General features: G+C 41.7%; 1 protein-coding gene across 2 annotated transcripts in view; it reads right to left on the reverse strand.

Annotated features, from left to right (window-relative positions):
• Positions 1-4,279: 4,279 nt before the first annotated feature.
• Positions 4,280-13,970, reverse strand: part of TPRKB (TP53RK binding protein) — an 83,205-nt gene continuing 73,514 nt past the window's right edge. For both annotated transcript variants that reach the window (XM_085654086.1, XM_085654087.1), the window contains exon 5: positions 4,280-4,640. In XM_085654086.1, the coding sequence (XP_085510212.1) occupies positions 4,554-4,640 (87 nt within the window). In that variant the 3' untranslated portion in view covers positions 4,280-4,553. The remainder of the gene's footprint in view (positions 4,641-13,970) is intronic.

Raw genomic sequence — 13,970 nt, forward strand, 5'->3', positions numbered from 1 at the left:
AGGCCAAAACAGGATCCGGCAATTGCCTATATTTGAGCTTTCATGGACAGGGTGTCATCCAACTTACTCCCCAGGTTCTTAACTGTATTAACCGAGGTTAGGGGAGGTGACATGTCTGATGACCACCATTGTTGCCACTCATCACGAGATGGAGAGCCAAAAACAATTCTCAGATTTCTCTGGGTTACATTTTAATTGATTCTGCCAGAGTCAAGTGAAAACCCCCATCAGGCATATGTTAATCTTCTGCCCTATAAAATCCTCGCCCTTGTTGCATGTGAACAAAAGCTGCATATCGTCAGCATAAGAAATTATTGTTGTGCCGCATGCTTCAGCCAAGGGAGCAAAACACACCAAAATGCAACAATAACAAAGCATTCAAAACAAACACTTGGTACTTAAAAAGTGCTTACTTTATATACTGTATATAATTTTTCTTATTTCCTCACCGCCTACATTTCTCTAATTTAAACGTACAATGCCCGTTTACTTCCACTCCCTGCTCTCTACCATCTAATACTGTTCCTGAACAAAAGTTGCAGGGCCTGAACCAATGCTTAAGTGAACATAACCTCTTTATCTAGTTTTTTTTTTTTAAATGTCAGGGATTTATTCAGCAAGACACCTCTTGGCACTCTCTTCGAAGTTTTAGAAACATGTGTGACTAACAAAATTCCATCCATCATCTACCATGTTATGCTTTTTAGTGTCTAAGATTCACAACATATTTATTATCATCTGTGGGTTCTGTAAACTCGGTTTATCGTAGCACACCCCAAGGTAAGCCTGGTTCCCTTCTTGTCACATGTAGGAATTATGCTTTTTCTGCGTGGTAACCGTGTATTTTTTGCCTTTTGCTGGACCCTGTATTTATGCTTGCATTAGAACCCTGTGCCTTTCAACCCAGTTAACCAGTGGAAAAGGGCCTGTGCTCCTCCTTTAAACATGGTTGAATTGGCATAGTCCAAATTGGCATATTTAACTTACTTAAAAGGTTCTAGTATATGGTACAAAATGTAACAAGGCCCTGTAAGTTTAATGTCACTAATGGACTTCAGCATCTGTTGTGCCATCTGCTACAGTTACAGTGTAAAACATGGCTTCAGACCTCCCTGTGTAGCCTGACTGTAGCACTGTAAAAACAGCAATTCAACCTGTCATAATAAACTCTTTTGACAGGTCAAAACCTCCCTTTCAAATATTAATACGTCACCCCTTGAAGGCCTTATGGTCCACAAGGCAGGGTGCATAGTAGTTAGAAGTAGGATATGTAGAAATGTAATGTTAACTTGTCCTTACCAGCACCGAAATGTTATTTGTCACCGCGCCAGGCCTAGCTATCCTACATAGAAAACCAGAGTACAGATTAAAACCCTATTGATGCATCTCTGGAATGGGAGTAGCTAGAAACATAATTAAACAGATATTTTAACAGTTAATAAAAATGCAATTTAATGGCGAAGTCAGATTTGTAATAAATATGAAGAAAAAGTAATGTATCCCTCTCTGAAGTTCCTGGAGGCTAAATGTACATTTGCTGTCTCATACAGTAATTAGCATTTGCATAGGTGTGAAGAAACTGCGAAATGCCTCCCACAAGAAAACAACAGTTTGACCTGAATGTGCAGAGATGACTCCTTTGAACTTTCCAGAATATGCAGCGTAGGGGTTGTAAGCCTCCTTTTTGACATTACAGTGTCAAAACCTGCTTAAGAAGTGTGTTTTGCCTACATATAACACTTTGGGGCACATTTGAAAGGAAGGAAACAGGATTCTAAGATGATTCTTGCGTATCCACTGTCTGGTTGCTAAAGGACCTGCTCTGTTCCTCCAGACTTCTATCTCTGGGTATATATTATGGGTACAGTGGCTGCCCAAAACTGAATGTTAGTGTTAGATGTGGGAAGGCACTAGGATTATCATAGTACATTCCCCAAACACACAGACACCCACCCAGCAGAGCCCAAGTTTAGTGTGGCCAAAGATTTTGCCATCTGCAAAATGCCCAAAGAGGGAAGGGTTGGCCCCAGGAACTTTTACACCATTGGTTAGGGTATGCCCAGGAATTACTCACCCACCCACTAGCTCGTGCCAGGCATTAATGTAACACCTCCAGGAACCCACTTTGGGGAAACTCCTACACCAGTGGGGGAACAGAAGAGGACTGTGTATGACCTGAGAGAAAGGACTGGACCGTATCTCCCTTTTGTACACAGGAAAAAGAAGTGGAATCCGAGGGTTACAAGTCTACCCTCCTGTTCAAGCTACAAAAATAATACAAGCTACAATAGGCCTTTCCTGCAACTGCCCAGGTGACCAGTGACAACTGGACTAGGACTGGACCCTATGCTGGACTCGGTCTGACAACCTATAAGTCTCTTTGTGCCTCCCCTGGGGTCATGGTTGCTTTAGAAGTGTATTCATGTGGTGGATTTGGACTGAAAGGGCTAAGTCAGAAGGTACAACCTTTGACGAGGATGAACCTAGCTGGCTAGCATCACATTGTGCCTAGGTCCCAGTCTGCCATGGCCATCGACTATCATTGGCACTTCATGCTTCTTGGCGTTATTCCTGCTTAAAACTTTAAAAAGTCATATCTCAGGGTCCCCTTATTGATTTCTTTTCATTTTGGTGCCATTTTGTTTATTAAATTTTGCTCTATTATTCAAATTCAGTGTTTGATTTTTTTATTTCTTGGCATTTCAGCTTTATTACTGTTTTTGGTACTGCATAAATACTTTTGACAATGCCCTAAGCTAAGTCTGCTCTGTGCCATAGCTATTAGGGGATGAGCTCAGGTTAATTGCGTGACTTTGAGTGTTCACCCTGACAAGGGTTGTGATTGTTACTTGAGGTGGGTAGTCATTCCCCTAAATCATAACTTCATGGAACACTGGTCCTGTAGTACTCTTTTTATGGTATTTTCAGATCTCTTCTTTATCTGGGTTTACAACCTTTTCTTACGCCATCTCCCTCCCCCCCCCGCACTCATTTTCAGTATAGATTTATCAGGGTATTTTTGTGCATTGAGTATTTCCTAGACTCAATGGGCGATGTGCCTGTGCTTATACCTTTTACTATAGAATGCTCTGATGGAGCTCAAGATGAATCTTAATGACAGTACCTTTTGGGTCCACCACAGCCTTGATCAGACAATTTAGGGGAATGAATCTAGTTACTGCTAAACATGCTAGACTTAATGCTCATTGGTTCCCGCTATGGACAATGCCCTCTGGCAAGGTGTCCCTTCTATACATGGGCTGAAAACTACATTTTCTAAGCACTCTGGATAAAATCCTCTCCCCCATGCATCATTGTGTATTATGCAGATATAGGAGTAGCATGGAGATATGAAATCTCGCAAAAATACTCCTACTGAGCCTGAGAGCAGAGATCATATTGGGTCTCTAACTGGAAACGAGAGCAGATGTAGGTATTGTGTGGATTTTTAAAACAAGTAGATCCCAAGAGAATAGCAGTATACTAAATAAAAGGGAGCATTTCATGTCACCCCATCTGACTTCATCCATGCACCTCCTGTTACAGGAATGTTGGAGAAGGCAGTTTCACTCTTTGGACTACACACTGCCACGTCACGCTCCCAGCTGTTATCTAGCTGGCCATGATGGAGAGAAGGGGCTACGCAATGAACCAAGTGCGCAGGACTGGTGCCGAGTGCAGGTACAGGACTTCCAATTTGTCCTGTGGATTGGACAATGGGCGCACCTGATGATCAATGCGCTGTGGGCTGCTAAGCGGAAGCACAGCGATAATGAAGGGGAAGGTGCTAGGGAAGCAGGCTGCCCTGCATGCTAAATCAGCTGCCTTCGCTCGCACTCACAGTCCCTCTTTGACACAGACCTAACATAGTAGAGCCTTCACCTTGCGTATTCGCTCCATGTCTTATTCTCACCCGGTCCTGGGACTGTCCTTATCTCTCATATTAAGCAGGTGTCACCTACTGAGGTAAACCACTTTCCAATGTTAAATGTAAGGGAACATCACTCAGGTCCCTATGTCGTTCTTGTGTTCCTACAGGTGCTGATTAAGCAAATAATAAGGTCTGAGACCAAGTATATAAGCCTATATGTACAGCAATATAGGTGTTATTTGCTAAGCACGTTAAACCTTAACTTCCCTCAAACTGATTTACTTTTTGTCAGAGGTTGAACAGCTCTGCCTTATGTCTCATAATCTAAGTAGTAACATCACTCCACAAATAGAACTATTGCAATGGCGCCATGAGGGAGTCTTTCTGGTGAAGAACAACAGAAATTGATTATTAATAAAAAGGCGACTCATTTTATTACTTGTTGCAATACATAACATTATTATTCTCCTTTTACATGTTCGCATAGAGAAAAGTTCAACAAACCTGATGGAGGAAAGAATCGTAAACATGCTTATTTAAGAAATCTTACAGAGGAAATTTACTAAATAGAGTGTGAAAATGTTCTTAATTATCTGATACAGATAGTCCAAACAGAGTATGCTAGGATCTTTGCACCTTGTAACAAAATGATAGCGCTGTCAGCCAACAATGAAGTCAATAGTCACAAAACATCTTTTGTTGACATCCTGCAAATGACACCCTCCAACAGAGTGCCAATCTTCTCTTCCTGAGGTGTCAGTTTATACAGCTGTAAAGACAAAAACAAAAAACAAATATTGAGTTAGGGCAGGAGCAGTCTTCAACCCTAATCACTGATGCTCCACAAAAGGGAAAATAAAAAAACTTTGTATTTGCATTCGTTTTTAAGTAAGCCTAAACGCACTCTATTTACTTTTTGCCCTTTATTTGTTAAGATGATCGCAGTTGTTTGCGATAACACACACATAAACCTGCCACTTGCAAGTAAACAGTAATTTTCTTATCACCTGGAAGTATTTGTATAAGTGGGAAGTTGGAAAAAAACATATATGTAGTGAAACAATGGCTGCATGACAAAATACTGCAACCACATCATGAACTACTATTACATTGTCAAGGTAAATCTAAACTTAATAGTCTTACCATGACATCTACTTACGTTTAAATGTAATGTCCATGTAGATTTACAGCAGGGGGCACATATGGAACCAAACTTGGGGGGGGGGGGAGGGGTGGTTACAGATCAACCAAAAGAGGCGAGGCTAACACTTCAAGTAATAGGGCGGAGCTATAGAGTCTCTGCATAGACACCAATTCATGGAAATACAATGCAAGGCATATGTTAAAGTAAATTCTACATCGGTTGTACCATGCACTCCGAGAAGCTGATCAAGGAGGCGTTTGCTTTAGGTGGCAGAGGTATGTGTTCAGTTAGACATTAATCATATTTTCAGGCTTCACATAGCTGAGCTGGCACTCAGTCTACTCACTGGTCAGGCTTTGGACATCTGAGCTAACTTTGAAGGTGACATCACCAAAAGACAAGAGCCCCAACCCACCCTTTCTGCTCGATTTCTTCAAAAATTGCTACCAACTCTACGTTTAGTGTCTGAGGTCATCCCTAAATATGCTGATAACTGGTACATGCAAGATAGGAGTTGAGTTGTTACTTATAAAGTTAGGCAAATGTCCAAAGGCATCTTGGCACTGAAAAACATAAAAAAAGATCTGAAGACAATGAATAAAATAGATCAATATTAAGAGGTTTCCTCTATTTTACGCAGGGCAACATGGGGTGTGTTCTAAAGAGAGGAAGCCACAAAAGTTATGGAATATGCCCCTCATATCACCTGCCCCACCAAACCGGTCTAAATTGGGGGTGGATAACAGGAGGGAAGAGCCAAAATGAAGGGATCACTTATACTTGGAAGTGAACAAATAAGCTTTATGGGGCCTGTTTAATAATGGGCTCTCTGGGCACACCACTTTATAGCGAATCCTGTTAGAAACAGGAAACCTCTGCAGCTTAGAGCGAGCCTCTGAGAACCTATCAAATTTCCTGATATTCAAATTACGTTATTGTATTCTGAACCCCTGACAACTTGTAAATAGGGGACTCGGGAGAGTCAATGCAGCAAGCATTGACCTAGTTCAATCTTTAAATGTTGGTAGCATTAACAACACCAACATTCAAGTGCCACATAATAAAAAGGAGGTTTTCTACAAGTTCCTCATTAGGGGGTAGAAGGATGGCACAACAGTGGGATGAGGCAAGTAGAAATGCCATCATTGTAATCTTGTCATTCAGTACAGCCACAGAAGCAGTATCCGTGCCAAAACTAGGCCTTAATGATGTTTACAAAGCCAGTGAGCCATTACTATCCACTAATTTTAGTGACTACTGGGAAAAGTAACATAAGCCTATAGTTAGCTTCTGCCCCGCAGTCCATGTCTGACTTCTTTAAAAGGAGTCTAACAACCCCTTTCTTCTGTCCACTAGTGGCAGTGCCAGATGAACACAGTGGTTAAGGATGAAGGTAAAAGCAGATGCTATAACTACAGATAAGGATTTTAGAGTCATAACTGGACATACATCACCTGGGCTTATAGGCTATAAAGTTATAGCAGGAAAACAAATGGGAAAACTAGGTGTGCTTGGGGACTCCAACCTGATATATTGTAAGTTATGTACGTTTATGGATATTATCATGATAGAAGCACAAGACAGATTTGGAGACTAAGGTGATGGTTCACAGCTATGTACAATTTGGGTGCTAATTAGTGAACATAGTAAATGCTGCTACCATGGTGTGGGGTATTAATGGGTAATATAATTAGCTTTACCTCAGAATGACGCCTAACGTGAGGAATCAGCGTTTACCATAGATGTTACTACACGTTTTGCACTTCTGTTATAGTATTTTACCCTGATAGATTTCCTCAGGCTTGGTATGTTTATAGAAGACAGGGATAGATCATGTCAACAGAGATTTGCCTAGTTCTGTATTGCCAATATTATGGCTTCACAGTGCTGTAGGGTTTGATTATGTTGTATTGTATTGTATTTGTAGTTATACAGTGCTTCATACTCCCAAAGAAGCACCAAAGTGCATTTGCAAAAGGGAAGCACTCTACTCTGTGGAGTGCCATAGATGGAATAGTGGCTATTTATTGTGTGACCTATATAGGGATTTTTTTGCTGTTATGCGTTAGGATCAGTTACGGGCCTAATAAGTGTTGTTGCTATGTCTGCGTGTGAATTTAAAGAGCAAATTAGTGACAGATAAGATTCTTAGGCATTTAATTCTACTTGATGGACAGAAGTCTAGGAGTTCAGTCTGTTTCAGTGGATGGGTATGGCTGATACAGTAGACTGTCATAAACATGTGTATGTACTTAACATGGGTGTAGGAAAGAAGCGTGAAGATAGATGCGCCCGCCAATACCTGCCATCTACGAGGTAGTCTGTTTAAATACAGTTTGAACCACATAGAATACGGGGCTAAGAACATTCAGAGATGGTGGGAGCTATCCTTGGGTGGTGCAAACTCAGGGATCAGGCAGTTAAGAGGCACAAGCGCATCCAATTTATCCCAAAACAGACTATGTGGAAGGAAAAAGCCATATGAATGTCACAGTACAATGGAGCCTACAGCACCTACAATACACTTTGCTTAAAGCAAGCATTGTCTGGGATCACAATAGCGGACAGACTTAGGACAGGGGCATTAATTAGAATCATTGCTAACACCTGATGGCAAAATGTATAAGTTTGTCCTTCCTTTTCTGTTTAAATAGTGCTTTGAAAGCAGTAAGAAATTAAAATAAAGCAATGTTTCTCTCAGATATGCCATTTGGACCACCTCAAGGGTTAGGAAAGAGCTATACAAATGGCAATGCAATATATTACTGCCTCCCTATCACATTCTAATGGAAAATTGCATTCTCTGTCTTTTGTTGAAGTTAAAGGACAGTGGAGTACCCCTGTTGTGTATTCTTGTAGATGTGGTGGGATGTGAGTGGTAACTGGGCCTTTCAGCCTTGTTCATTTATCCCCAGGAAGTTTAAGTAGCCCATCATGGCCCAGATTACAAGTTGCATGGTACACGCAGCGTGCAAACTCCGCACCGGTAATTATCAGGAATGTGCAGTAAGAGCCCACCAATACAGTTCAATTACGAGTGACACTTAAAGTAACGCGGAATTACTGCGCGGGCCTAGATTTACCAGGCAGTATTTTGAATGGTATTCCTTTTTACGTCAGAATTGACACAAACATTTACCACCTGCCCAAAGCAGGTGGTAAATATTTGCGGGGACTGTGTGAACGCGTGCAGGGGGCTATTGTTTGGCAGGGTGGGGGGAAAGCGTGAGGAGGGTGACGGAAGGAGTAGGGTATTTTGGCTGGCAGGGGGCAGCATGTAGTGCTCTATTTGTGCCTTATGTGAGGTTTGAGCAGGGGTCATGGAAGGAAGTCCTGGCTAAAATGCAGCCTTTTCCCACAGTGATTTTACCTGCTGGATCCTCTAGCTGGCAAAATCAAGTTAGTTGTTCCCTCACCAAGTAAATATGGGTGCAAGAACACTGAACCTCTTATAGCTGCGCAGGATGGAATTCCACACTGGAATTCCACTCCGCACAGTTCCCACTCGGGGACCATGTCTTTTATGTGGTGTTTTCTTCTAATAGAAACCTAAAATTGAGATTTGTACTAGGTAGAGTACGATTACTATTTCCGAAAATACATATATTTTTAACACAAGTGTTCTATTTAAACACTAAGGGCCTGATTACGATCTTGGCAGATGGAATACACCTTCAAAAACGTGACGGATATCCCGTCCACCGTATTACAAGTTCCATAGGATATAATGGAATTGTAATTTGGCGGACGGGATATCCCTCACGTTTGTGACAGAGCAACCATGTCCGCCAAGATCGTAATCAGGCCCTATAGCGCTTAGCGCAATTTGTAGCCACCTTATACTGTGTGTTATACAATTTTAAAATAATTCTTTGTTTATTCACAGTGCTTTTGGTCACAGGCTGGGACCCAATAGCACTACAAATACACGTAATTATTCCTGAGTGCACTAACCAAGGTTCAGTTATGTGACTGTCTGGTTACACACACAGAAATATGCAGTGATCATATTAACCAATAGACCTTCAGTAGCATTAAAAAAGAATGCATTACCACAGATTTCTTTAACTTGTATTTATTTTTCAACTAAGGTGTGGATGTTGAATGTAATATTTATTTACCTGAAGGTGAAACGCCAACAAAATAGTTGTGGGATAGTTCTTTTTTAGCCATTACTCTGGCCCCGGTCCCATTCCACCCAGGATCACAGTTCCCATAATTTTTTATGCACTTAAGTCTGTGAATGACCTGAAAAATACACACGAGAGGTTGAGGGGAGAGTCTGTTTCTAACAGGATTCGCTATAAAGTGCTGAGCCCAGGCAGCCCATTATTAAACAGGCCCCATAAAGCTTATTTGTTCAATTCCAAGTCTAAGTGATCCCTTCATTTTGGCTCTTCCCTCCTGTTATCCATCCCCAATTTAGACAGGTTTGGTAGAGCAGGTAGTATGAGGGGCATATTCCATAACTTTTGTGGCTTCCTCTATTTGGAACGCACCCCATGTTGGCCTGCGCAAAATAGAGGAAACCTCTTAATATTAATCTATTTTATTCATTGTCTTCATATCTTTTTTTAATGTTTTTCAGTGTATAGATGCCTTTGGATATTTGTCAAACTTTATAAGTAACAAACCAGACAAGTGGCAGACAAAAAATACATGTCACACAGAGGGAACAACATAGAACAAAATAACGTGTCTTTCATTAATTTTATGGCCACAAAGCTGTCCATATAATTCAACAGATCATGCCACATAAAAGGTGATCAAATAACCAAGATACTGCAATGCCACAATGGGCAGCTGGTGCTGCTACTATCGGGTTGATTTCTGCCCATTGTGCCTTTTGCAGTATCTTGGTGATTTGATCACCTCTTACCTGGCATGATCTGTTGAAATATATGGACAGATGCAGCCTTCTTGAAACTTCTCAATATCCTTGGACGGCTAATTTTCATGCTTGCCCATCTTACATTTTAATGAATTTTGGAATGCTATGCCAACCTATGCAAGTAAATACTGGGTTGGAGTGTTATTTTGAATAGAATCCTTGGACGCTCAATTGAATTCCAGTCCTGATGATGACCGTGTAACTCTACAAAGGTCGAAAAGCCGTCGACGCTTTGTGGCCATAAAATTAATGAAGGACACATTATTTTGTTCTATGTTGTTCCACTTGTCTGGTTTGTAATACACATTGTCTTTGTACCAGCACATTGTATTGAGCGCCTTTATCTCAACTGTTTTAATATTTATAAAAAGGAATACATTTGCTATACTTTTTCAGAAAGTACCATTGTATAAGGGATTTCTCTATACTTTTCGTTTCCTTTTTGCACTGTTCTCGCTTTGCTATTCAAACACTGGTTCATTTATTGCTTTTCGTATGGTTTATAATTTTTGTTGTGAATATTGTAATTTGTTGTTTCTTGGACCTTCAAAAGGGTTTTTAAGCATCTCTCTAGTGTCCCAGAATAATGAATGGTTAGGAATATTTAGAGGGATTTTTAACCTCACTTTTTGGATCCTGTTCATTGTGCCCCCCCCAAACAAAAGAGGACACCCTTAAACCGGGAAGTCCATACATCCCTACAGGAATTCCTGATGAATGTGGCAAACCCAAAGATGAAGCATGCCACCTTTACTGGTGGGTGAGGGTTCACCTTACATTTTCTATGAAACCCATTTATGAGATTTAGTTTCTTGGACTCATGTAATGGATAACCCTTAACGGCCTGTCTGTTTATAAAAAATTACATTTTGGAGGAAGCAGTCCGGGCCTGCCCACTCCGCTTGTTCCCTCTCCTTTTTTATAAGTGCCAAATCCTACGTCGCCAAGTAATTTACAGCTGGGGGGAGGAGTTCTTCATCCATAGGAGTGTAATCTATAAATATCCCCTAGGATGAGTGTTTTGGGGCCTGGCATCTAAAGCCTGCATTCGTAATTTGAATTACCTGGACCTTTCCAAGTTGGATTTTTACCAGTGTCAGCCCCGTATTATGAGCATCAGGGCCCAGCCCGCCCATATGTTGTGCTTTATATTTTTTACATCAAATATATAAATCGAATCCTACTCAGCTACTCTAGCATGGTCACGCTGACCCTCTACCCGAGCGTCAAGAGGAGTCGGGGCACTGACACGCTCACACAATGGGGTGCATGCGCCTTGTCGCTGATTTTGTGTGCATCTGTGGCTTGACAGGTTGTAAGGCTGCTCCCTTCTGTGAAGTGCTCCACCCTCGCTGAATGAATGCAGACTGGCTGCTTTAGACCTCAGCCTGGTTCTGTCCAAGTCTGAATGTCCATCAGCCAGGTAGGACATGTCACTGGGCGGTTGGGATCAGTGACCCGGTGGACCAGTATGCACTTCACAGGTGTCAACAGTGGCGCCAAGTCCCATGCTTATAAGCCAGCTGACGCGTCTGTGAAGCTTGTGCAGCTGCTGCCTTCTCGTGCATATGGTTTGCCATAAGTGAGCTAGACTGGCCAGAATAGGCCTTCAAATATTAGCAGTTCCTCGAGTGAGTCATGTTCTTGTAAAATGTGCCACGTTCAGGGGGACCTTTAATATCGACTAGTATGGAATGGGGTAAACAGTGTTAAAGGTATCTTGATGCCTTTCAGCATTGCATTCCGAATAGCTGGGAGCTTGCTGTGGCTCGCAAGGAGGACCCGGGGAGGCGGCAGGTGCTGAAGGAGGGATCATGGTCAATGTCGGCCTAAATCTTAGCAGCGCACAGTGTTTGTTCTCTGTGACTTGCCTGCCTAGGGAATGCTGATAATATCAACTACCTGCAGCCAAAGTGGCACATTCATTCATCATTGTTGAACATAAACACAATAATGAGGCTGCCATGCTGCTGTGTAATACTCTACAAATACTGCCTATTAAACCAAGAATTACAGCCAAGTACTTAGCTGTGCTCAGACTCTTTCTCAAAGACTGCCCTAGATTTGGGGACTGACTGAGTAAGAAGATAGCAAAGGTGTCAATCTGTGGAATCAAATAATTGTTGCTAATCACTTTTTATATAGTGGTTGGTGCTTCACTTCTGCAATTTTGTAAGTGCCATAAACAGCAAGTGTTACAGTGTCCATACCACAGAAGAATGGAAGGCAGAGTTGACCTTGGCAGGATGCAAACTCACAAACTGTACCGATGACTAGACATCAGAAGCGGCGTTTTCCCTGAGCCATCATCCTATATATAGGGAAGGTCAACTTGTTTTCTGGCCAGGAGATTGTATTGCCTTTGAGATTATGCTTCAACATGCGTGTTTTCTAACACAAATTGTTTCTAGCGCCACTAACCTAGTTTTAAACTCCTCTCCAAATTTACCTTTAGTACATCACTGGATGACAAATACAATCCGCTCACAAGTAGTTCATTTGAGAAATGATATGCTTCGTTTTCTTGAGGCCTGAATAAGCATTTCTGTTTTCTAAGGTGTTAGATGCTGATCAGAAGACAGGTGAAAATCTGATAGCCGTTTTCCTGTAAGTTGAGAAAAGTAAGGAAAACGTGTATTTTGCACATTAACTTGAGGACACCCAGGCATCACGCTCCGTTCTGCTAATGTACTAGTTTCTTTTTTAACAGGCAGAGAACATTTACAGGGCAATATAAAATCAATGCAGTATTGTAGTGCGACATTCTGCCAGCTTAGAAACTATGCTGGTATAGACTAGGTGGGAGGGAAGCCAGAAAACTGAAAACGTGCGGGTTTTGATGGGAGAGGAAAGAGACTGGGCATGAAGAATTAAGGGGTACAAAATGGAGGGGAGAGTGGGAGACGTGCAGGGAGAGGAAAAGGAAAATATTTAAGTAGTGGGGAAAGAGAAAGGGCAGAGAAAGAGTTGAATAGAGGAAAAGAAGGAATGACAGAGAAGATAACATGCCCAGGAGGATGGCCATTTTTCTTAAACCCAACACCGATTTTAATCCCCTAATTCCTAACACTTTCTACACCCTAAATTTACTTGTACCTATACCCCTGTGCCAGTTACCGAATGGTACGGCTATGGCAGGAGCATTATTTTACTACTTTTTGAAAGCGGGTTTCTCGGGTGGGGGGTATCCCACAAACCCTCCTTCTGACAGGCATGCTTGCTCACTGTGCAGTCATTCGAGATGTGCTTTTACGGTCGGTCCACCATTTCAAGGTTCACCAGCCACTACTGCCGTTCACAAGGTTGAGATAGAGAATATTACAGAAAAACACCAGCTTTGTTGGTTGTTGCAAGACGTTTTCAATAAAGTCTTATTTTCTGGGAATAGTTTTGCGCAACGCAACAGTCAAGGTCAATGAGGTGGCTTAATTGAATTTAAGATCCAAGTCATGCAAATAATTCCAAGTTCCAGTAAGATTTCTATTTCTTTTTGAACCACCCAATCCCTCCTTTCATAAGACCCCAATCATCCAAGGGTTTTTTCCTTTTATGTTGAAGTAGGGCATCCGCGGACCACGGATTGTTCCATCTGTTTGTGGATGCCTCCTACTTTCGTTCATTGCTTTTCATGTAGCTATGAAATGGGTACTATCAGACATGAAGGGCCATACCCTCTGTGCTGTGTAGTGAAAAGGCTCTTTACAATGCGGATGCGTGGAGTAAGGAGGAGACTACTGCAGGTTAGTCCCAAGGTATGTGATGCTTCTGTTGGTGGCCACGCCCCCACCATGCAAGGATGAAATCTGCAAACCTCAACTTAACTGTCACAATCACTAAATGAAACAGCTGGGGTTTTAGGATCATCATTTTATGACTATCAGTTCATCATATATTATATTTTTGTTATTTGGTTGGTGTAGGCGTGATGGTTATCATTTCTTGAGATAAGTATACCCAGGTGCTATGCGTGCTTTTGGAATTGAAACCCATTAAAGATAAGTAAGAAACCCGTGTCATGAAGGTCTTGTCGGGTAGTCAAGAGTCCATTATTTATGGATTACATC

This window comes from Triturus cristatus, chromosome 4_1 (genome assembly GCF_964204655.1).
Source record: "Triturus cristatus chromosome 4_1, aTriCri1.1, whole genome shotgun sequence".
NCBI classification, from domain to species: Eukaryota; Metazoa; Chordata; class Amphibia; order Caudata; family Salamandridae; genus Triturus; species Triturus cristatus.